Source organism: Zosterops lateralis (assembly GCF_965231275.1).
Source record: "Zosterops lateralis genome assembly, chromosome: 2".
NCBI lineage: Eukaryota > Metazoa > Chordata > Aves > Passeriformes > Zosteropidae > Zosterops > Zosterops lateralis.
In genome coordinates, this window is record NC_139763.1 from 113,568,492 (window position 1) to 113,594,329 (window position 25,838).

The window sequence follows — 25,838 nt, forward strand, 5'->3', positions numbered from 1 at the left end:
GCAGTTCCAGACAGTCACCTGAGTATTATCACTCTGCCTCAGCTATAATCACAGTCTGGTAATGGCCAAGGCTGACACCCTGACATTTTCAAGAAGAGTAAAAGACCTGATTTGACTGGAAATTAATTTTATTTCACAAATCTTGAATTGGGACACTTCAAACACAGTCTAGTCCTTTTTTTATTTATTTTTTTGTGTGTCTTATTCAGAATTTCCATGACTTTGTTGAAGGATTAGTTGTTCTATACAATGACTCTGGTTTCCTACGTAGAGTTTAAAATTACAGAAATACATGTGTATGCAGTGCATTACAGGACCTGGTACTACGGAGAATATAAGTGCTTTTTCTGACAGCCTGCTGAAGGCGATGGGCACAACTCCTGAACCTATGTTACCTTTTTCCCACCTCCAAAGGCAGTAGCTGTCCTGCAGTGGAAGGATGAAAAGTCAGGTTCAGAGCATGTGGTGCCACAGCCCTGCTCTCCTGCACGTGAATTCCCCTGAGGTGCTCAAAAGTGGTGGCAGTGTTGGCACACTAGGACTTCCCATTGTGCAATAAATTGTCATGCTCATGGCAGCCTTTATGTAGCAAAAATGGCCAGAATTTCTAAAAATTTCAGCTGTGCTTTTTATGATTTGAAGAGACAAAAATAAACCCCAAGCAAATGGAATTAAAGTAGCTTTTTCTATTTTTTTTTTTTAATTTTAATTTTTTTATTTTGCCTGGGCTGTAAAAATGTACTGTAAAGACAAGATATTCCCCATTTAAGAAGGGAGGGGAATGAGCTTAGTGACTATAGTACCCATGGAACTGTTGCACTAACAAGTGTAAATAAATGTGATCCCAAGTGTGCCTCACTCCAGCTGCTCTGATACATAGCATAACATCCCTTTTGGAGCAAGGCCACTGCCCAAGGGGAAGGCTTTGAGGTGGCATCAGACCTTCAGTGACTGAAGATCCAAAACTGAGCCTGAAATGTTCTTTCCAATAGTTTCACAAGGAGCCACCCTGCTCTGCAAAATTTCAGTTTTCTTACTTGGCAAAACAAAATCATCCAGAGGACACTGGTTAAAAAAAAGGGGAGGTGATGTAAGGTAATGCATGCATGAGAATCTAAGCCAGTGAGTAAGCTGTGCCTAAATTTGCCAACAGATACATTCCTGTGTGAAACTGAGAAAGAAAAGCATCCTTAGCATGAAGAGGATTAAAAATATCTGATGGCCATTCCATGTTTAAGCCCCTTAAACAGGATAGTGCGAAACACGTTGTGGTGTCTATAGCAACAGGTGTGAAATCAAAGGTGAAGATTTTTCTCTCTTTGTGTGTCTTTTGCCTGCTGCACAGTACTCCTGGAAAACCTGCAAGAAGCTCATTAAAACCATGCATGTATAACGCATACCCAGTGCATCAAATGACTTTCAAAGGCCTTTGCTCTATGCTGTCTAGACACTGTCCATGGGCTTTATCACAGCACATCTTAAGGAGCAGTAAAACACATCTGGTATGGAAAGAAATGCTAACGATCTAGGAAATTGCTAGCATCTACCCCAAAATCCTTTTTCTCTGACAATAGCCATTAGGACATGCCCAGGGAAAAGGATAAGATCAGGACAAGTAAAGTGATACTTCTCTGCTCCGTTTTTCTTTTTTTTTTTTTTTTTTTTTTTTTTCCTATCTCCTGTGGAATTCAATGCCATGATTAGTAGCTGGTATCAACCTATTTAAGCACCCTTGGCAGAATTTTTCTTTTGTGCATTTGTTTAATTACTTGTGCTTTAATTTTCTGAACCCTCTTGGTGTGATAACAATGGTATCTTTACTTGATTACAAATATCTCCATGTTCTGCAGATTCATTTGCATCCAAGGAAGACAGAAAATGTTGGAGGCGTGGGGAAGTGGTTTGCATGGATTTCCAAGGCGCAATGCCTCTGTGTAACCTGCATCATTATGTTCACTTAATTTGTTTTCTCTAAGTGTTTTCCTGGCAGGGAGAATTTCTAATATTCAGTCTTATGACAAATTTTACCTGGGGCCAATTTTTTTTTCTGATACATGTAGTTCATTGGCAAACTTTTCCAGCCATGCACTGTGATGTACAATGGAGTGACTTAGAGATGGATTAGATCAGAACTGTGACATTTGGCACTGTGATGTTCTCATGGCTGTTTTTATCAGTACAAAGTATGTCCTGGAAGACAGAGGCATCCTGCAGCCTTGTAGTTTCCATAAAGGGATGCTTTGACCTTGTTAAAGTCAAGCGGAGCTTTTGGCTTCAGCTGCTAAGATGTCACCATCAAATCTAAACAGTTTGAAGAGTTGCCACCATCCTTACAAGACACTTACTAAGCTATTTCCATTCTCAAAAATCCCATACTATGAGCTGGATCCTTTTCTGCTTAACATATCCCCAAATTACATGGGGGACAATGTAATGAACCCAGGAATGCATTTCACTTGTCAGAACATTGATCCTACCTAACCTAGCCATGGGTTTTAAGAGCAAGATGAGAATTTTACAATGAAGACTGCACCAAAGTAGAATACTAGCTCTGGAAAAAAGAGTCTAAACTGTCTATATTCTAAGACTGAAAGTTTCTGTTTAGGTTCAACCAAAGAACCTAAACAGGATCTAAAAGCCGCAACAAAAATAGAAACAAATCTAGTGGCCTCACTGTGTATCATTTAACATGATGCAAAACTATCCCAACATATTTTTAATGGAACATGAGTTTAAATATTACCTGCTTAGTTTAAACAGAGGTTTTAACTTTTAATATAGCAGCTTTATTGTGATTCATGTTGACTATATGTGATTTTTTTAAAGTAACTGTAGGATCACAATTTGTAAATGGTATGATATTACCAAAGACTCTATCTGAAGCAATTTACAATCCACATTTTTTAATACAGTGGTTGAGTTCTCATTTCTAGAACACAATTAAGCATCCAATAGTGACTGCTGATTTTAGGGGGATTAGATGAAGTAAAGCCCCTCTGCAGCAAAATTCCAGTATATTAGGGCATATTACAATCCAGTTGATGAGGCAAATCAAAATTGATTCTTGTGCTTACTTGTGCTTTCTTTCAGACCTGACTGAAATTTAGTGCTTGGGACTTTGGAGGAGCCAAAAGTCATTAGAAATGTTTAGAAAATGTAGAGTTACAGTTGCCATTTGCCTTAAGGCATCTACTGGTGCTTCTCCCAAAGATAGCAAGTTCACTGGAACAGTGTGACATATCTGCCAGCCTCATATTGATGTCTCAGATGCTTCAAGTAATCACAAAAGGCAACAGACACTTAATACATAGGAAATCAAGTCCTGTGTTACCTGTTCCGTTCCACTGTACTCTTGAGAACTTCACAAACTGCATATTTTGTTCAAAGAAATTAAAATAAAGCCTTAAAATACTCAATTGTGACTATTACAACCAGTTTTGATTTTTTTAAGTTTGTAGTCTCAGGAGATTGGAAAAGTAGCACAGATTAATAAAATGTCAGATGAATAGTTGGTGTAGCTCAGATTTATGAAAGCTGCAGTTTTATATGGTCATACAAGACAGCATTTGACCACAGTTACTGCTGTAACAGTTAGGTCATGATTCCTCTTTCTTTAATTTCTTCTTTATTTTTTTAATGTTGATGTTGAAAGGCAGACTATTTAACCAATATCTGTCTGTAATACTTCTGCCATTACAAAATTGTGCTCTCGTTTTTCATTAATTGGTTTCTTTTTGGTCTGTTTTCAATAAATGTCAGAACAACTGAGGCAACACGTTTGGATTTCAGCTGTGTAAACATATCAATACTCCAGCTTACCCCTTTCATAGTTACAATGAGCAGCTTAGAGTGTGCAGTCCAGGGATTTGTTAGTGATAAATGTGCTGCCAACATCACAGGTGAGGGTGGGTGCTTCTCTCCCAAAAAAAGCTCCAGCTTTAATGGTGGCTCTATCAGACCCACAGCTAGCAGAGGTTCTGCAGACCCACGCTGGGACTCTCCTTTTCTTTATCCCCAGGATGAGCCTGTGTCTCCTCAGCAGATCCATGTAAGTAAGGGCAGTCCAACCTCTCTTTGGAAATGCTGTCTCAGAATGTTGGCAGGCTCAGGTGGGAAACAAAACACATTTCAGTAGCAAAATCAAGACTTTTTTCCTTTTACCATGTGTGAAGGCCAGGGTCTTTTTCAGTTTAGTTTTTTAAATAGAAGCAGAAGTTCTGTCCCCCATGCTGAAGCTGTTAACTTTTTCCCAATAATTTTTCTCTTCTTTTGCGTTATTTTCATGCCTCTGAATTTCCTGTGAGAGTGATCCTAACAGAAAACATTCAGAGGCCTTTTTGGGAAATTTCTTTCAAAAATCAGTTATCAGTTTATATAGTTTCCTTGAAAGCTGAAAAACAATGTAATAAAGCCGATTTCCAGCAGTTACACAAGATATTTTCCTAAAAATTCTGCACACAATTTAAAAAGACTTAGCACAATTCTCAGACTGGCAGAAAAGCAAGTTGCTAACATTTCAGAACCACAGAAATCAATGAAAGAAAAGCACAAGGTCATTCATATTTTCCATTATGAAAATCAGGCCAAATTAATGACCATCATAATCAGGTTTAGACCCACAGACCTTAGGAGACCTCACATATGACAAGCGTCAGGCTGGCTCATTGAAAATATTCCTGTGAGCATCCTTTGATCTGCATTGCTGCTGACAAAAAACTGGGCAGGTGTAGACAGGTCATGCTCCACTTCTCTGTAGATACCAGACACCTCGACTGCCTCAACAGAAGTGGGTACTAATGGTAAAGTGTTTACGAGATCAGGATACCAGTCTCCAACTCTACAGAGATATGAAGATCTACATGATGTGCTGCCTGTGGAGTTTTGTGGAGTTTTGGTTGGTTTCTTGGGGGTTTTTTTTAACTTTTTTTCTTTTATTTTATTTAAAAAGCTGGAATACCAATAACATGGTCCTGAATGAATTTTCTTTTTTTTTCATTACACATACACAGCGTTGTGAAGTAGTGATTGATACATAACCTTCTCCAGAAGGCACCATACTTAAATGAGTAATTTTTATTCAGACAGCATTATTACTAAAATAAGTGCTTTTTTTTTTGGAAAAGGGCTGCCAAATCTAGTAATCTGGTCTTCAGTTGCCCAGTTAGAAAAAAAGAAAGCCTATGCAGGGTAAAAATATGAGGACAATAACATTTCCTGATCACATTCTCAGGTTGGAAATGATTTTGCTATCTTAACCATCTGAAATACTGCAATTTTTTCAGAAGTCTCTTATGCAATTAGTAATGGTAAGAACATTTTTAGTCTGAATAGCATGCCTATGTGAGAGTCTGAAACCATGCAGTTTCCAGCATCTGGGAGTGAAGTCTCACTGTTCAGCAATCTGCTCTGAAAAGCACAGATAGCTCTTCCAGCAAGCTGGAAACACAGATACAGAAGTGCCAAATAAAAAGCTTATTTGCTTTAATTGTACTCTTCTAACCATGAGGTTTCACTTACAATCTCTGTCTTTAATACACATGAACAGATATATATTCGTTCACAGAATCAATGCTGATCTTTCTGACATCAAATCTGCATCTCTATCCAAAATGAACAGAGAGAGATTTTGTGGTCCTCACAGCAGAAAACAATATGTGCACATATATATATGTATAGATGTATGGTTTTTTGAGTATATATTTCAAACCACAAGTGTATATGGTGTTTGGTGTGTACTTGTGTCTGATTTGTCATAAACCTTTTATCAGCTGTGCCGAGGTCCACAGCCAAGGTGCTGGTCTGTGCCCGTGTGCCCAGTCAGCTCGGCTAGGAATCTAAGGATGATGTCCTTTGTTTTGTTACCTGGGGGGGTTCAGCTGGAAAAAGCCCCATATCCAGCACCAGCTCTGCTTGAGGATGCTGTGCTCCCAACAGGAGCATGCTGGGGGGGCAGGATCACTCACCCCTGGCTCCCAGGAGCATGGGTTCACTGTGGTCTGCTCTGACTTATTGTGTCTCGTGTAAGGGGCCATGCTCAGGATCTTTTCCTGTGAGCTGTAAACTCATGTCACCCTCAGCTTCACGTAGTTCAGACATTGCCATCCACAAATCGAGATCTTCAGTGCTTTGCTCTAGTGAACTTTTCCCTTGTCTGTAATGGATTATGGATGGAAAAGGGAGGAGGGGAAGGTGGTAGGGAAAAGCAAGGGTTAGATTGGCATGCAGTGATTTTGGACTAGCAGGAAGCAAGCGACTCTGCTCTCCAACCCCCACATACTTCTCAGTCCATGTGTGTTGAGAGGGGAAAGAAACCGATATTGTTCCCTCTAAAATTAATTCCCAGTTAGGCAGTTATTCCTGGTTTTTACCTCAGAGCACACTGTAATTGCATTTTTCATTTCAGTAATTATAGAGGATATTAAAGTGGATAGACAGTTGTAGCAATCTGGCTCTTTAGATATACCCACTTGTCCAAGATCAAATGGCTACAGCATATTCAGGGTTACAGTCTCCTTCTTTTCCTTCTTGTTCTCTACTGCAGTGGATTTTTTTTTCAGCGTTACCATGACAACACTATATCTGGCTGCCAGCTCTGTCGTAAGTTATTGAACTGAGACTGGCTTTTGGTTTAGCAGATAATTAGGTTCTGTCTCACAGGTTCATTTTCCTGTGACTGGGACATGAATATGACCTACAGCTGGCCTCAATTTCAGTGTCACAGACAAAACTTTAACCCTTCCCAGTCCCGCCACTACTGTACCTGCTGCAGCAGTTGGCGACAATTCCAAACCCTTTCCCAGGGGTGCTGGACACAGCACACCCTCCCAAGTCCTCAGGGCTCGTTGCCCAGGCTGTGTTAATCCCCAGGGAGGAGGAGGACAGTCCAGCCTGCATCCCCCAAGCTGGGCAGGCAGGGAAAGGGTATTGCTAGCACCAGATGAATATTGATTGTCTGGTATGGAGATTTGTCGCAAAGGTAAGTTCACTGCTTGATTAGTGACCCTTTAAATAATAGAAATGCACACGGTGGTGACAGGCCTTTTTTGCTTGTCTCAGGAATATGAAATATTTACGAGAGGTCTGTTTTAGCACACAGTGCCCCATCTTGGGCTGGTACCTGCAGCAAGGGAGGAAATCTACGAAGAACTGACATATTGTTTCTGTAGGTACCTCCCCTGATTTTCCTTTTCTCCTCAGGAAGAAGGGAGGTCCAGCCTGGAGGCTCTGGGCATCTGCCACTGGAGTACATCAGGGCCCAGCACCCGGGCCCTGGGGTGGGTGCAGGCAGAGCAGCACCTCACCAGATGGACCTTTGAGTTCAGAAAATCAGGCTGGAGAAGGAGGAAGACCCACCATTTTCTTGAGCTCAGCTTTCCAATGTGCTTCTTCCCAACATTTATATGCAGTGTACCATGGTCTTGCAGTTTTAATGATTTCAAGCCAGGACATAAACCCTTCTTCTGTCTATGAAGAACTTGCAATTAAAACTACTGATGTAAGGGTCAGTCCATGAGATTTTGCTAACAGATATTTGTTTAGTTTGTCCATGGAATAAAGCAGGTCTTTCATACCCTTAAAAGAGCAAGCAGGTTTCTCTCCCAAAGCTGACAGATCCCAGAGGACTGATTCCAGAGAAGCACAGGACCATTAGTGTAGAAGCTGTGTATCTACTTTTCAGAGGCTGCAGATTCTTGGCGTCACAGTGCACACCATAGTGCTGCTGGGACTTGTCCTGCCTGTGGTTCCTACTGGCACTACTCTGCCTGTGGAATCTTACAACTTAAAAAAGAAAAAGAGGCTGGCTATAAAAATTGACAGACTTGCAGCCATTATCCATCACAGGGCTCTTTCATACAGAGTATTCTCTGTGCATGCTATGGCAGTGTGGACATTTCTCAGCTTCCTCCCCCCTTTCCCCACCCAATTATTTGGGCCAAGGTCTCTTGATCAGAAGGTCAAAGCATAGAAGGAGCATCCATTTGCCTCTATGGAACGTGTCCTTCTGAGCTAATTTCCCAGCCTGTGTTTGTTGGTAATGTTTGAATCCTGTCTATTATACTGGACAAAGAAAATGGCACTTCATGAACCACAGCTGGTGACTTCTTATCAGAGAGAATTCCGAAAGCTGCAGGTTTAGCACATATGTATGACCAAAATCGTCAAAAAAATGCCCTTGAGGAATTTTTGATTAGCGCATTTAGTGTGGATTAGACATCTTTGCAATGATAGTGGAAAAGTTTTGCTGTGGGGTTAAACTCAGAGTAGGAGTGGGCTGGAGGGGAAGGTCCCCTTGAATTGCAGAAGAGGGGTGCAAAGTCCACATGCTGGTTGGCTGATAAATTATCCAGCTGCTGGGTGGAAATGAACATTGCCCCATCTGGGACCCCACAGCTCTGGTTGATACCACATCAGCAGCATGTTGCAATATAGCAGTGGTATATGGCTATAGAATAAATTTATTTCTTTATATAAGGAACTTTTATGGGATTTTTTAGGGTTATTCCCCCATCCTCTTCTTTTTTTTTTTTTTTTTTAGATTTCATAATGAAAATACAGATTACATAGTTTCAGTTTTTGTTTAGAATTGGTTTCAGTGCCTGGCTCTCATATTCTGGCATAGGCCTGTACTGCTTCATCTGTGATCACAGTTTTAAAGCCAAATGAAACACTGTTTTCATTGTAACCATTAGAGAAATCAAGCCAACATTGCCAGTGAGATTAAATTTTATAAAAATAGATAAGAAATCTCATTGTTTGGCCTAAAGCAACCTGACATTGTCCCAAAAATATTTGCAAATGAGGGCATGTAAACCAGATCACAAGGAAAGCAGGGAGGGTCAGGAGGGTAGATGATGACTAAGAGAAAATTATTTCATGATTATCAGTTTGAGTACTTAAACAGAGAAATTTTATTGTAGGTAATTAGGCCCACTACCCACTCCAGTACATATTGTTTGCAACTGGCAGCAAGTTATTCTTTTCCTGATGATGTAAAACTGTCAGGTCCTTCTGAGGCCCCGAAGTCCTTCCATAGCTGATCCTTTATGATGTGAAAGACAAACACTTGCAGGATCTCTCCTGCTCGCAGGTGCTGAGACCAACACTCTCTTCTCTTTATTCCCAGAACAATTGGAACAACAGTAGAAATTCAGAGTAGAAGGAGGAAATTACAGCATTTTGTGCATTCTAGCAACCAGTAAATGCCCCGTAAATTTATCTTGAATTAAGACTTTTATTTTTCTATTTAGAACTAAATAACCTTCTTTACTCCCCTCTGCCAGAACCTGCCTCTACACATTATTGGCTCTGTGGTGGATTTTGACTTCTAAACTTAGTTACATGGAATCATGTCTGAGTTATGTACCTTGAGTAGGCTGTGAGAATACTTCCTCAAGTGTGCCTCATCCTTTTGATCTCCTATCACATTTAATCCTTATGTGGTACTTGACCAGGGGATCAAAAATAAGTCCCTTAATTTAAATATTTCATTGTGACGGCAACGTCAAAAGTGCTTCAGATACTCTGATCAGTTCCTCAGAGCCATAACAGATAACAGGAGTAAAAAATATTCTGGTTTAAAATCCAAAATGCCTTTTCTTTTCCTCTGGCTCTTTAATTTTTTTACTTTTTTTTCCCCCTTATGTTACAAGGCAAAAAACCCTAAAAAAACAACCAACCAACCAAACCGACAAACAAACAACAAACCCAAACTAGCATCATGCAATTAAAGAAACATAAAATGACAAAAATAAGAAAGAAAATATTTTGCAGTATCTAGCATAGTCAAATTACAACATATACCAAGAATGAGAGTAGGAGTATGATCTTTAAAGATGAAACTTTAGATAACTTTAAAAATTAGCTACAGCTCAGTTCTTTTCAAAAGAAAAATGATACTTTTTTTTCCAAAACCAAAGTGTTGTTTCCATTCAATGCTTGATAATTTGCTTAGTAGAACCCATGAGATGATGCTTCAGCAAACAGAACTGTAGCTTGTTATCTGTGTAATGAAGGATGATTTTTTTAAATTTCTCATTTTACAGGTCTTTCGAAACATCTTTTTTTATTAAAAATAAATTCTGCACAAAGAAGACACAATTTTTTTCAACCCTGAAGACTAGAAATGATTTTTCCCTGCAAAAGAAACAAAATAGTGATAAAAGTTCCAACGAAACTAATAATAAAATTTGAGATATCTGCTCCTAACCCAAACAGATGCTTGACCCAAAGAGCACTGACATCTCTTGCCTAGACAGTGGTGCAAAACATATGCTTGCTTCTCTGGCATTCCTAAATCCAGGAAGACTGTGGCAGAGGAATCACTCAGAGGAGGGTGAAATGGACACTTCCAATGGTGATGCTTGCTTTGGGTTTGGACAAACATCACCGTGAGTCCCTTCTTGTAAGCAGAGTGGCCCAAACACTGTTTTCTCAGCTGCTGTAGCAGACCTTGACCAGGGTGGAAATTCACCTGAGCAAGGAGGTCCTTTTTAATTTTTAAAATGTGCACTTTATTTTTAAAAGGGTGATGAAACAACTTATTTATTTATTGAAAAGCTAATTACAAGCTGTATGGTTGGCACCTTAATCACTCAAATCTAATAATTCTTTTTGACCTTTTCTAAAATAATTCCCATGCAATAATAGCAATAAGATACTTTAGGCAGTGCATTTCTGGGAATCATTGCACTTCACAGGTGGCTGAAGTCAGTTATTCTTCATCCTCATGCTTCACGACACATCTGAGGCATGAGATTATTCCCTTCCAGTGCGATGCCTTCTCCTACTCTTATTGCTTAAATGATTCTTAAGGATTACTGTGTTAAAAGCATTGTGAGAAATTCAGGGTCGGGGTGGGGGAAGGAGAAGATAATATTTTATGTTAGAGTTATCAGCCTGATCCACATTTTTGGTAATTTTTATTCCAATCAGAAGAGTCTGAATCTAATACACATCCATGGTTTGGGCTAGCAAAAATATGGAGGACGCAGTAACTTCCTTGACAGTGTGCTGTGAACAGAAAAGGTCACATAGAGCAGAAACTACCAGAATTTAGGTTTTGTATTTGCAAGAATAAAGAGAACTACATTCTCTGTCCATTGATGGGTATTGCCAGCTGTGTCCTGTATGCAGGTACCATTCTTTGTTCCCAGGATTTTATGAATTCAGCTGTGATTTCTCTCTAAATCCTTTTAACATATCTTGATTGGTTTGCAGACAGAATAAAATTCTCTTGAGACAAATGTACCATTACCATTTTAAATTGTAATCTTTTTCAGAAAATGTTGTTGGATTTTTGTCATTAACATTTGAGAACAAAAGACTGGAGTTTCAACATTTGTTGCCAACCATGGGACTTTTCCTCATATAAGGTTCTAGCTGCAATACGAGAAACAACATTAGTTTCATGTCCTTTGCAAAACAATGCGTAGACAATCACAGAAAACTTCTGTGCATTTGTTTTACTGTGCATTTATTTCACTGGGAGCAAGGGCTGTAAAACACTAGCACGTATTTTAGCTGGAGGACTACAGAAGTAATCTCTGAAGCCAATGTTGGGGAAATGGTGTATTTACTAAGTCATTACTTAGTAAAGTCCTTATTTACAAAGCCCTGGTGAGCACTAATCTCAAGTTTAAAGTTATAAACGTAGCTGCACACTCTGATGAATCAAAAATTTAGCTGTTCTCATTTATGCCTCAGTGACAAACTTCATGTATTGCAAGAAAATGCTAAAACTATTAACAAAAATAAAAGATCTGTGCCATATCCGAGGCTGCATCTCCGAGCTGACTGCTCCTCAGTTTAAAATCCTGTGTATATGTAATCAAATATTTGTCACCAAAACCTTATAGCATTAAATGCAGCCAAAATGATTTTATGCTCTCATACAATCCATCATTCATACATAAATAGCAAATGCCATGTGATAGATAATATACAGTATATAATGTATATAGGATGTGTTTTAAAGAAACTATTCCCTAAAAATAACTTATTCCTATTTATGCTCTTCTCCTTCCTGTTGTACCCACTCTGAAAACACTTCCATACACCAGTAAAGTAGCAAAAAGCAGTGAGAAAACATGGTTGCTTTTCTGTTCACTAAGTAAAGGCCTTTGTTAAAATTATTTTTCTCCCCTCTTTATTTGGTGAAATACATAAATCTTTATGACTTGTATTTTATATATCTTGTATGTGTAGGGCATGGTCACTGCTTATGGCATTTTTCCTCACAAGGGAGATGAAAATGTAATTCTCAATGTCAACGAAACCTGGTCTCTTGCTTTTCACAAGTGAGAGACAGGAAAGGCAGGCTCACTCCAGTTATGTGTGCTGTGAGTCTTATGCATGTGCCATGTCTAATGTAGATGATGTGCTAACGATATCTTGTAGAATAAAATCTTTAATTAAAGATAGATGAATTGTCAAAGTTCTTTTAAGCTTGATCTCCAAGTTCATTGCATTGCATTCCTTTCTGGAAGCCTCGCTGAAAAGTTTGTTTTGTTTGAGACAGCTAGTGTGTCAGTTCTGGTCCCAGTGGGCACATATATTGCTTTTTACAACTGCTGAGGGGACTGGGAAATAAAAAGGTTCTCAAGAAGGAGGAAAGAGTTCTAAGATAGATCCAGGAAGGGCCACTGTGGTATTTGCACGATAATTTTCACATTTTCTGATTAAATTTTTAAGTAATACGTAAGTTACAGGTTTATAAGACAGTCTGTCAGTGGACAGACTCACTGGATTTCAAACAAATTTTTCTGTTGTGTCTTTCAGAAATTTTCATCCCTTTTAACCCTGTGGTGTTGAAAAGTAATTTATCTTGCTTATGGTACAGAAAGGGAAAGGAGTTGCTAGCAGAAAATATTCATCTGATGTGTTCAGCCTGAATACCAGAAATAGTAGTGAGAAAGTTCATAAGCTCTCTTGTCCCACTTTGCTGACCTTAACAGTTTAGACAGCTTGGAAAAGACTTTCATCTTCTATGTCCAAGCTGAGTGGCAATTCTAAACACTATGAATCCAAATTCTTTGCTTCTCACTGCTCTGCATGACCATAGTATTTAACATGCTGTGGGATGCAGTGTTATAAAATGAATGCAATCCCATATAACTCAGTTGTTTGATTCTGTACACACCTGGGAGAGGTTTAAGAGAGATATTACACATGTTTCACATCTGTTGGTTTCTGGAATTTTGATTCAGGGATCTTTGGCTTGTTCTTTGCCTGTTCATATTGTACCTATTTAAACTCCAGATGTGAACAAGAAAAATTAATTTCTTCCTATCCCATCTTTTAATACTGGCAGATGAATATGAATCCCAGCTCCCTGGAATATATTACACAGAATATTCATTTTGTTTAGTGATTATTAATATTTCTGTAGCTGTGAACTCAGACATATTTCTTCTTTAGGCTTTACACAGCATATTACATCTCCTGGGATGTGAATTTTCTGTATGTCATTTTATAATCAATAGCAGTCATTATTTACATTTTCTTTCTGACCATTTTTGCATAATATGCTTATCCTTTTTACTATTCCTAGCTAGAAAATGCCAGCATAATTTTATTTGCAACAACTGACATTTTGATAGGAAAAAAGAACTTAGCTAAGTATTTTTAAATTATTCTTGGTTTGTTTTCCTTTTCTTCGCAATACCAGATATCACCTTTGATTAATAATAGTCATATATAGGCTTTGTTCCTCTTATCTGGATGTCAGCAGTAATTGGAATCCATATCCATATCCTACCTTGCAATCATGCTGCAAAAGGCCAATAAATTCCCGCTGAGTGTGTTACTTGTTAAATTTAGTGCATTACACTCAGGGTAATGAATAAAAGCACTGGGTCATTACTGTCTGGTTGGCAGAGGAGGAGTAAGAACAGCCAGACTCCCCTGAGGCCCCCGAGCAGGCTTAAAACTGTGACAAGCAGAATCAAGGGACTCCCTAAGCATCACAGTTCAGTTTGGCTCCCTTAATTTCCTCTCCTACCAGGATTTGTAGGGGAAATGGAGGTGAGATGATCTTGCAGCGAAACACAAAATGCACTGTGCTAGTATACCAGTACTCCCTCTAGGCAACTAATGCATCTGTGTTAAACATTCAGCTGATGACAGGTTTAACTTTGCTTTAAGAGATGCATGTATCTTTAATATATATATATATATATATTATTTTATAGATATATAAAATATACACATAAATGTAGAATTCTGACCAATCCATGTCCTTCTGTTGGACAACTGACTGATAAAAATAAACTTTCAGACTTTTGGATGTCTGAGCTCTGCTTTGGCTGACACAGGAGCAGCTGTGTGTCCCTAACTGCAGGAAGAAACAATATGTACTTCAGTTCTGAACCTGGGCCTGGGAAGTTCATGAATTTCAGTTCCTCCTGGTTGGCAAGCAAATTTACTGTGTTAAAATGATGAAAATCTGATAAATAAGGTTATGGAAGAACTGAAGTAACAAGACAGACTCCCAATGAAAGGATACACAAGTCTATTTTGAGGAGGCTGGGAAGAAGTTTCTCACTTTGTCTGCAACCTCCTTTTTTGTTTTCTGTGCCTTTGAACTGTGGGATCCTCTGAATAAACTCCCTGTCTTGGAAGAGGGACTCAGGTTCCTCTGCTGCCTCTGCAGGCTTCAAAGATTGGAGTGTGGAGAGTCGTGTGCCCACACATGGCCCTGCAGGAGGGAAGTGGCATGTCCACATACAGCTGGAAATATGCCCTGGAGCCTTTCCCTCTCATTCTCATGCCTGTTCCCTATTCCTTTGGGAGACCATGAAAGGGAGACTAGGATGATCACAATAAGACCCAGGATTTTCTGCAGCTATGAAGCTCTGAATTTTGGCAAGATTTGGACATTTGTAATAGTTGCACTCCTTTCAGGGACACCTGTCATGGCCCAAAATCTCCTGAATTGGAAATACTGGTACTATGTCAACCAGTAAACAACTACATGTTACATTTTCAAGTCAATTAAAACCCATCAAACAGAAAAAAGTTACAGTGGAGATCTGATCTCTGCTGGAGTCAGAAGCAAATGTTTACTTCAGGATATTATCTGTTTGAGGATGCTTTATTGAGTCCTTCTGAAGTAGTACTGATTCTTGTTCTATTTTGTCACTACAGCAAAAATCTTCTTCTTATCCTTCAAGAGCAGATTTTCAAAATTACCAAGGAAATACCTTCCTTGGGCTAAACCCACCACAGGATTCAGGTTGTCCAGCTTTTGGTGGCTTAATTATTTTTTTTTTTTTTTTTTTTTTTTTTTTTTTTTTGTGGTGGTGGTGGTTTTGGTACTAGTGTAGTTTATTATTGGCTGAAATGATTTGCTTGATGGTGAAAAAAGCATTTTATAAGTAATGGAAGGAAGAGGATAAACCACACAGCCTTCATATCAGCATGTAAGGTTTTCGAGGGTATTCCTTTCTTTTAGGGTTTTAAAGAGGCTAGGTTTAAAGTAAGATTAATTTGCTGCATAAAATTACAGATATGGGATATCTGTACTCTGGAATTGGACTGTATATTCAATTCCAGAAGTAACTGTGCCTGGCAGTTCAAAGCTAAGGAAGGCCTCTGTCACCACAGGGGAAAACAAGATCCTTGCAGTACCAGGTATTGCATCAACTGCACCCAGTAATTACTCCAGGTTGTTAGAGTTTAACATAAACCTTTCACAACATAAAAGGCAGTATTTTGTTTTAGGAAAGAGTAGTCTTTTTATATGAGTGATCTCACACAAAAAGAAATATTTGGTGTTGCCCTGTTTTAAGTAAGAACGTGGCTCACGATGCTGGTGGGAAAAGCGTTTTCTTGAAATTGCCCTGTTCATTACCTTAACCTAATCGTGGTTCTGTCAATTGCATTAAAATTTAAAATGACAAATCAACATTTCTAAAACACAAATACACATGCCTATGGAGCATATCCATGGAGAGGGGTTTTAAGCTCTTTTCATTGGGAAGACAGTTCTGGCTTCTGATGTAGTCTTGTGGGAAGACCTCTAAGTAGTTTACATTTCATAAGAGAATGCAAACAGGTCCTTGACTGTACTGGAAAATACTGCAGATGAGCCTAGATCCTCCAAAGAAATCCTTCTGAATCATCACAGAAGGGAGGCTGGGAATATTTGTTACATTCTGAAAAGCTCCAATCCCCAATCTCAGGTCAGACAGTGGTTTTGCTCTGTGCCAGCCATTGACATTTGTTGTTGACGGATTTTTATTTAATCTTGTCATATTCAGCATTCCTTTCAGCTGGAACATTTAGTTTAAGGTTATCTGAGTGCCATGGATAGAATCATCTTTGATCTTCTTACCATCAGAAATTGTGCAGGAGTAGATCCAGGTGCACAGGCTGTTGATGGGCTAGATTTTTTTATATCAAACCATTAATTTTTGCAGATGGTTTGTGGGTTTTGCTTTTCTTCTAATATGTTCTAGTTAATGCTTTTCTCCTCCTTACCTTTTTTTTCCCATTGTTCTGGGGGCAAAATAAACTATGACAATGATGTTGAATGTAAAAACTCTATGAAAAGTTTGATTTTAAAAGTCCATTATCTGACATGAGAACTTCATGTTTTTCAAGTATTTACTTACTTTCTGGACAATGTGTGCCACTTAGGTCTGTATAAGTAGAGCCAAACCAATATATCTGGAGAAGCAATCAACCACAGTACTGTATTTGTGTCCTTTCAAAAAAACAAAAAAACAAAAAAACAAAAAAACAAAAAAACAAAAAAAAAAAAAAAAAAAAAACAAAAAAAAAACCAAAAAACTAGTCTGTTGTCTCTACTGCCAAGATCTGGAAGGTAGCTTTGAGGAGATTAATGGCCCTGGTGGTTATTACTATTTGTGCCTTTTTTTCCCTGTCCACACTTAAATTACTACATTCCAAATGCTTATTTACTGGATAGCATGAATGTGCGGGGGAAAAAAAAAAAACCAAACAGTCTAGCATATGGCATGTCGTGATCTGACCTTGTACTTGTTTATCAATTTATGTTTTTTAAAGGTACTGGACTAACACAGGTCTCTGAAGTTCTTGAGGGATCAAAATCAGCTGCCCTTTCAGAAGCAGTCTATCAGTCACACAAAGGTTATTCCAGTCCTGCCAGTATCAAAACAGATTTGCTGGACATTGACTCACTTACCACGGACGAAGACGGAGTTGAAATTACTGGCAAATCTCATGTGTTAGTTTTTCTTGTGTAACTTGCTTTGATCAACCAACATTGCAGCCAGGATGAGGTCAGATTGTATTTATCATTATCATTGCTTCTTAGTTTGGTGGCTGGTTACAATTTCTGTTTTCAATAGGCTGGAGTGTTTTCTCCTCTGAAAACTTTTGTGTGATAATTTTATCATGTGGGAAAAGAATTTAATAAAGTCATATTATTTAGATCATAGTTGAAAAAATATCCAGTGACTTGTGTCACATTTCTTGTCAAAAGCTACCATGAGCAAATATGCACTGAACCAGTAAAGAAGTCTGTGAAAGTACTGGGAGTTTCTTTTCTATTTCAGCACACTTTTTTGCATGGCTTTTTGATCTGGTGGAAAAGGACTTCGGTCTTCTGGAAGTCCTTGTGCAAGCATACTTCCTGGCCCACATGAAGATGTGTTTGTGGCTACTGGCTGAATAATTTAAAGATCCGAGTACCAAAACAGGTGGAGATGTACAGTCTTGTAGTGGTGTGGAATTAAGTTTTTTAATTTGGTATAATTTTTATTCAGGTTTTGTAAGGTTTCATTCCTGCACCCCCACACCCCTTAAGTACAGTCGTTAAGTAACACAAGAAGCCTGGCCTTTCCTATTGTATGAAGCCTGGCCTTCCCTATTATGTCTCTGATAGCCCCGGCCTAGGTTATTGTCTAACTCTGTATCTTATCTGTGGACACTCCCAAGCATCTTGATAGCTCTGCCAGACCAGATTGCCAGAGAGGCCTCAGGTAACATCCTACCCCCTTCAAACCTTAAATGGTAATGTCACATCCCCTCCTCTGGGTCACTCCCCTTCATTTGTATGCTGTAACACCCCTGTTCATAAGAGCGGGGCAGACTGAAAATGGCTCTTTCTGGCTCTCACCTTCGGACATACACTCAAGCCTGGACTACTCAGGTTTCCACCCTGAATAAACACCTTCTTTACTACCGATTGTGAGTTCGCTCCTTCTCTGATTTATGCACACTTTTACCGGGGTCTGGACCTGCCTAAAGTTCATGATATCACGATGAGCCCAGAAAGCCTGAAGGCAGTCTGGGAACAGTGATACAGTCTGTGTTGCTGGGAGTTTATTTTATAATGACTGCCTTTTTTTAGGTGCTTTTCTTTTCCTACAAGCTTTAGATACTCAAATCATTAAAGAACAGCCTTCAGTACTTAATAATTCCAAAAGCATGGTATCTTACTAAGGAATCTTCTTCAAGCAGTTCTGTTGAAATTCATGCAACATGAGGAATATCAAGGTTTTTGTTCATTTTTATTAAGATTATTTCTGAATCTTGGGTGCATTCTCAATTTTTTGAGTATTTCCTCTATAACAGGGTCTTGAAGTTGGCCTTAGTGTGTCTGACCAGCCCCACTTGGGGCTCTCACCCACACTCCTATCTGTGGACTCACCAGCTCATGTGAGCTCATCCTCCTGCTCTGGAGGACTCTCTTGCAGTCAGGAAAGCTTACTTTTGGTGCTGAGTCTTGGCCCATCAAAGGGATGTTAAGGGAAGCATTATCTCCCTCAGGGAATGGTGGGCACATCTGCATCTGGGGGTTCTTTACCTAGAGGCACTTGCCAACAACCTGTTCAGAGGCCTTGTCTGAAGAGCACTTTCGTTTCTAAAAGATTCTCTGCAGAAAGTAGTTGTTTTCACAGTACACATTTTTGTAAGATCTGTAGAAGTGTTGTGTGTTCTGTTGCATGGTATATTAATCTTTGAATCTTCCATTGGGGAAAAAAAAGCAGAATGAAAATATTCTTCTATTTTATTTAGATTTTTTCCCTCATTCTTCCTTTAAGTGAAAGTTCAGGACAGCATAGGAAATTGATTGTGGCACACTCTGTTTTAAATAGCTTGTTCTTCTGTTCAAGATTTATTTATTCCATTAAAAAAAGACTTTGAGGTATTTTAGAAAATACTAAATAATAATGAGCTTTGTTTATGGGACTGTCTGATGATGGAAGTACAACAAAAGGAATCAAAAAGAGAACAAATGATGAGAGACATTTCAACTAGGTTGAACTGCTTTTATCTTGGGATAAGTTGAATTCTCTCTTGATAAACTTAGATACAGTCTAGTGTTGTTATGGGCTTGTTGGCTTGTTGGGTAAGGAGTCTGAGTTTTGTGGATGAAAATAATAGGGGAAAGGGTTAGGAAATGGCTCACAATAATAGACATTCTGGTGGTCTTAGTCTATGATGTCAGATGACATGGAAACCTTCCCCATAAAGAAGTAATTGGAAGACCCAAAGCCTCCTGCATGCATACACAGGGCAAGAAAACAGAGTCTTGTGAAAATTTGTACCTGGAAGAGCATTGAAATATACTTCTGCACATTAATTCAATCTATAGCTGCAGAGGCTGAGCTGGACAGTTCTGATACAATTTTTGCTAGACTGGATAACTTAGGTGCTGAACAATTTCTGGCCTAGCTGAGAAATCACAGATATGGTCATTGGTTACCTGTAAAATTATTATACTATGATTCCCCTTCGAGTTTGTGAGGAAGAATAAGAACACAGAACAATACATGGTTGTTAGAGTTTTTTTATGTCTATCTCAAAAGGAAGCAGAATGCTTTGAAAAAGAACTGAATCAGCTTTTCTGAAAAAGTATTAGTATAGAATAACAAAAAAGAATGATTGTGGAAATACTTTGTGTGGCAGAGTCTTGTCAAGAAACTGAATCATGTAAGCTCAGATCTCCTACTGGGCTTCTCTTTAAAATAGAGATGAAAGTCCAAAAGGAGGAGCAAGTGTGACAGACTCCTCACTTCCCTTGGGTGTGGCAAGCATCATCCCTCTGTGCAGAGGAGTGGTATTTTAATTAGTTAGTAAGTTTCCTCAGCAGTATCCTAAAACAATGCTGCAAGCAAAGGGACATCAGTACGAGCCTAGATGGAATGTGTGCTCACAGCTTTTTTATATTATCAATCTCTGCAACGATGGTTTGTATACATGAAGGAAACTACCTCTCAAAGATAATTGTATAAAGTCAGTTTGGAGGATAAGAATAAGGTTAACTTGGAGGGGGAAAGGACAATATAGACACCAAGTTTTGATTTGTGATTCCAAAGGTTTGTTTATAATAGGAAATACCATGATAGAGCTGGCTTCGCCTGGGACAGTTTATTGGCTTCTTTTTTTATATACTTTTGGCTGTAGAGCTTGCTCAAAGAGGGAAACAGCATTGAACTTGAATGCTGTATTGGAACAGTAAGCTTAAGGTTTTTGCAAGAGCTCTACAAACTTTCTTCATAACAGATGAGGAGCTGAGTTGTTTGATTACTTGGTTGTTAGTGTGGTTGATTTATATTTGCTATGATTGGCCTCATTATGGAAATCCTTGAGTGAGGCTACCTACCAACTTGAAATGTGTAGATTATCCCTTCAGAAATATCAAATACGTATCAAAACACCCAGCAGAAATAATCTGCCAAAATTATTTTATTATCCTTACAGTTTAAATTATCATAAAATTGTTTAGTTTGGAAAAGGTCTTTAAGGCCATTGAGTCCAACAATTAACCCAGCACTGCCAAGCCCACCCCTAAACCATGTCCCCATGTGCTACATCTACATGACTTTTAAATCCCTGCAGGGATGGAGGCAGCCTGTTCCAAAACTTGACAACCATTTCCATTAAGAATTTCTTTTAACATACAATCTAAATCTCTCCTGGTGCACACTGAGGATGTTTTGGGTTTTTTTATTATCATATCAATTACTACTTAGGAAGAGAAACCACCACCCCTCACTTGGCTACAGCCTCATTTCAGGTAGTTGTACCAGAGTGATATAAACTCTACCAGAGAGATATAAACTCTCCCCAAGACTCCTTTATCTCCAGGCTAAGTACCCTCAGCTGCTCCTCACCAGACTTGTTCTCCAGACCTTTTCCCAGCTCTGTTGCCCTTCTCTGGGCTCGCACCAGCACCTCAATATCCTCCTCTTAGGGAGAGGCCCAAAACTGAACACAGAATTCAAGGTGCACCAAATTCTATGCCAAATAATGATCACAAAATATGCTCAGCTGCAGATCTGTAGGCATAAAATGGCAAGTTCAATTGTATTCCAATATTTTTTAGTGATGAAAATATCTAAAGCTGCAAGCGAGAGTACTGGTGAAGATGCCTGGTGACATCCCAGACAGCCATTCTTTGAGGATCTGCCCCATTAGAAGTGGTGGACAATTTTGAAGACTATGCATATTCAAATGAAAGATTCTTCTTCAGGTAACATTTGATGAAAGGCAGGAAGGACATGTCTAAAACTCTTAGAATCCACACTGAGATGAGAAACAACAGTTCAACTGGGATCTATTCAGCTGCAATGAATTTATAAGGTAGTTTGGCTGATATAGTCCAGACTCTACAAAAATATTGAGAGAAATATCAGGAGAATGGTCCTGAATCCAAAGTTTACTGCCAATATTTTGCATTGTCAACAAAAAACAGTCTTGAGACAAATATTTTAGTTAAAAAAGAAATGTAGAAGGGTGTAACCAACCACCACAGTGTCCTATTTCCAAAATCGGTGGATAAGCTGACGAAAACACCCCATATGGGTGTGGTGAGTAAAAGGGAGAGCAAAAGTGAGCATATTTTAAAAGAGATTTAATCAGTTAGTCATAAGGTTTCTTAAGAAAGAAAAAGTAAATGATAAGGCTCTGATGAGGATACAATTCTACTTTCTGCATTTACAGATGGAAACCACCTCTCCTGTACAGAGCTGCTTCCCATCCCACAAGTTAGCGCTCCAGAATTCTAAATGCCTTCTACAGGCCATATGTGAGCAGGAGACACTCCCTTTGAAGTACTTTAGAAATGCAAGCATATGGAAATGTGAAGACCACTTCCATTGCTGGTTTGAACTTGGAGATACTCTAGCAAATGGGATTTACAAATGTTACCACATAATTATACAGTTTTGACAAGTTCTTTAGAGGAGTACCACCCCCCAGCATGTGTTGGGTACTTCTAAAGTTCACTAGGGAAAACCGCCACTTCAGATTTCAAACTTTAGTTTCCTCTTTTTTTTTTTTTTTTTTTTTTTTTTTTTTTTTTTTTTTTTTTTTTTTTTTTTTTTTTTTTTTTTTTACTTTACTGTTTCAGTAACTACTTCACATTTTCAAGAAATACGACAGCGTGGTTGGACAAAATGTTCTGATGGTGTTTAAGTCAAGGGCACAGCACAGGTGTAAACAAAATTAATCAATTTAATCAAACATTTCAAGTTAAATCAAATGACAGGCCTGGTCAAGGCTCCCCAGTAACCATTTTCTTGTTTCTTCTCTTTTCCTCTTCTTTTGTTTTTTGGTACATTCTTTTCTTTTACAAGAAGTCATAAAATATATGTAACTGTGTAACTGACTTTATTATAGGTACTAACATTTATTTATTTATTTGTTTGTGTGATTTCTTGAGAAAAGTTTAATTATTGGGCCTCAAATTGCTTATCCTGTTCTGCTGTCTTCCACAGGATCTCTGTAGCTATTTGCACTGGTAGCTGATTTGTTTTGTTTTGTTTTGTTTTGTTTTGTTTTGTTTTGTTTTGTTTGAGATGACAACTTACCTTGTGTCATCAAGGTCTAGACAAGATTGACACTTGACGCAAGTTTATGGAAAAAAGTATAATCTTACAAAAATTTGGCACTTAACTCCATAAATCCTCATTTCATATTATTGTTTGTGGAGTGAGTGTGGTAGAGCAAAATTTAACAGTATTTATTTTCCCAACCAATAATGCATTTTTTTATGTGCTTAAGGAGTTAAAAGGTTGCATGGGACAACTGGTGAAATGAAGGAGGAGTTAAAAAACATGTGTTACATCTTTGTTTACTTCTAAGAGCAGAACAATGAAGCTTCACAGGTTTTTTTCATACGTGTTATCTTTATTATGCTGGATGCTACCTGCTTGGGGTTTTTTAACCACACCATTTTCTAAATTTCACTTTCCTTTGCCTAGGGAAAGTAATTCATAAATAACACCTTGGCACTGTCCTGGGTTGCAGTGTAGGATGTACACAAAGTATTTATTCTATCACCGTCTTCATGAACTGTTGAAACCAGGTGGGCTAGTGTTTTCCCAAGCCCCCTGCCTCTTCTGCTAATGGCCCATTAACGCCTTTGGGGTGTCTTCTGCTAATGACTTTTGGGGTGTCTCCTGCTAATGGCCCATGAGTCACAGGTAACTCCCTCCAGGGGTTATCTCTGTTAATGGGCCATCAAGGACCCATTTCACACTTCTCATGCTATTGTGAGATGCTCTGCCCAGGGGGAGGAGCCAAGCATTCTCACCTGGATATAAGCTGGTATGTGGGACAGTGCAAGGGCACTTATCCACTGGATTCCCAGAGGAGCAGGGCTGCCAGACCTTTCTACAGGATCACTGCTACAGGAAGACCACCTCACCTGGACTGCTTCCACCATCCTGCTCAGGTTGTATTCTGACTCTGTCAGTGATCCTTTGTGTTATTGCATTTATTTTATTTTACCTTTTTACCTTTCTTCTTATTAAATTATATCTCTGACTTGGAGCCTCTCATTCATTTTGCTTTCAAACCACAACAGCACTTAGAGATTTTTTTCTTTGTCTTTAATGCTGTTAAAGCACATTTTAAAAAGGATAGTGAGCATTATTATGTCCACCATATAGGTAGAAAATCTGCAGTAGAAAAAGGTTAAGTGACTTGCCAGAAGGCACACAGAAAAGCAGAAGTAACTGACAACCACTCATAAGTCCAAGGATAATTCTGTTCCTTAGTATTATAGCTCTGGAAGGTAGGAATAAGACGTACTACCCAGCCTCTTCTCTGCAAGATGTCTTTTCACAACATGGCTAAGTTTGGCTCTCACTGCTCTTTCCTGCTTAGCTGATACATTTTCAGCTTTTACAGCCATATGTGATAAGAGCTAACCTTAACATCTATAGAAATTGGTACTTAAAGGACCTTGTACTGATGTTATTAATAGAAGACAAATTTGTTTTTCACTCACCACTGTTGAGTGTCATCGTTGCTACATAAAGTTTCTTCCTGAACTTAACTGCCATGGAAGCAAATAAAAAGACTGGAAAACACTATTTGCCCTAACACTTAAAGGTTTAAATGAATTTTTGCAGGCACTTAGAAGACAGCAGCAAAACAAAACAGCCAACAGTTTTTTACTCTAAATAAATTTAACAAATTTCTGTAACAGAGTAATATCAGATATTAAGTATGCTGGCTTTCAAGAAGGTTTTAGTAGGATTTTATGTGCTACTAAATTATAACACACAACGAATTAAAGAAGGAGGACCTATATGAAAAAATTAAAGGGCAAACAAACTACCTGGGAAGCCACAGTTCATAACAATATCAAGATGGAAAGATCTTTCAAAGTTTCTGCAGTTGACTGTTCAGCTCCAGGTAGGGAGGGGTTGCCAGAGTGGTGAAAGACAGTTTTGGTGCTTAAAATTATTTTAAAATTGGGAGAAATTCTCTTAGAGCTGAGTGGGGATGGGATGAATTTCAGTAGAGACAACAACAGTATGCAAAGTTTAAGTAGGAATAATCAGCCATACTGAGGCAGGTAGGGGAGCAACCAAGTAAGTTGTGTATGGACAGGGACCTGCAAACTGTTGAGACTAAAACCAGTAGTAAATATAATTATACTGTTGAAAACCAGAAAAATATATACTGGGGTAAACCAATAGGTTTGGTTTTTAAGATACACTCATCTTACAGAACAGGAAGAAGCACAACAGAATCATTGTGTTCAGTCCTGGCCATTGCTCTTCTAGATTCATTGAAGAGAATCTGGAGGGAAATAAGGAAATTAAGAAGTCCATACACCTTCATTTGCAGAGTAAAATTATTTCATTTCAATACTAGAAGTCTGATGAGAAACATGACATTAAGAATGCACAGAGGAAAGGAATGATCTGTTTCCTATGTTCATGATAGATATGCCAAGAAGGAGGTAATAGATGTCATTTTCAGTAAGGAACCTAAAAGTTAAACATTAAACAATCTTTCTATCAGGAAGGAAAGTAGAACACTGCAGCTGGTTTAAGGATACTCCACTGCTTAACATGTCTTTGGAAATGCGAATCATGGATTGTGACCCTTTCTGAGGCTGTGGGGGCCTGGGTAAATCCTAAAATTCTGCTCTGTCCCTAGCCACTGGTTTTGGCATGAGACATTCCAAACATGAGCTTTAGAGCCCAAATAGTGCAATCCTCCACAGAGCATAAGATCTAGTGTTTCAAGATTTCCATAATCTCATTAAAGTACAAAATATTTATAGCTGCCACAAAATTAACAAAAAAGCATAAACCTTCCAGATGCTTTTATTAGTTTTTTGCTGGGTCTGCAGACATCGTGGAACAGCAATACAGAGATGTGACCAGCACATTTCATCCTGAGGATGGAAATCTGGGGTCACTCAGAGTAAGAGTCATGGGAGTATCATCTGAGGCATGCTTTTGCAAATATTGTAAGTGGGCGAACAGGTTCTTTCTGCACCTGTTTATGGTTAGCTTTGCTAGGCTGTTTATTTTGCACACCTTTTTCTTTATTAAACTTTAACAAGTGTATGTTAGAATCAAGAGCAGGTAAATTAAAGC

The 25,838-nt window shown here is 38.6% G+C and overlaps 1 protein-coding gene across 5 annotated transcripts in view; it reads left to right on the forward strand.

Moving 5' to 3' along the window:
* Positions 1-25,838, forward strand: part of LOC310906290 (uncharacterized protein) — a 374,899-nt gene that overhangs the window by 284,804 nt on the left and 64,257 nt on the right. For 2 of the 5 annotated variants that reach the window (XR_014589371.1, XM_083855439.1), the window contains one exon: positions 17,029-17,390. The exons of 1 other annotated variant lie outside the window; for it this stretch is intronic. Coding sequence is in view for 1 of the 4 variants with exons in the window: in XM_083855443.1 (XP_083711569.1) it covers positions 17,029-17,040 (12 nt within the window). In the remaining 3 variants the exon portion in view is untranslated. Of the gene's footprint in view, positions 1-17,028; positions 17,391-25,838 lie in introns of those variants that run through there. 2 more of the 5 variants (XR_014589374.1, XM_083855443.1) reach the window with 2 other exon arrangements.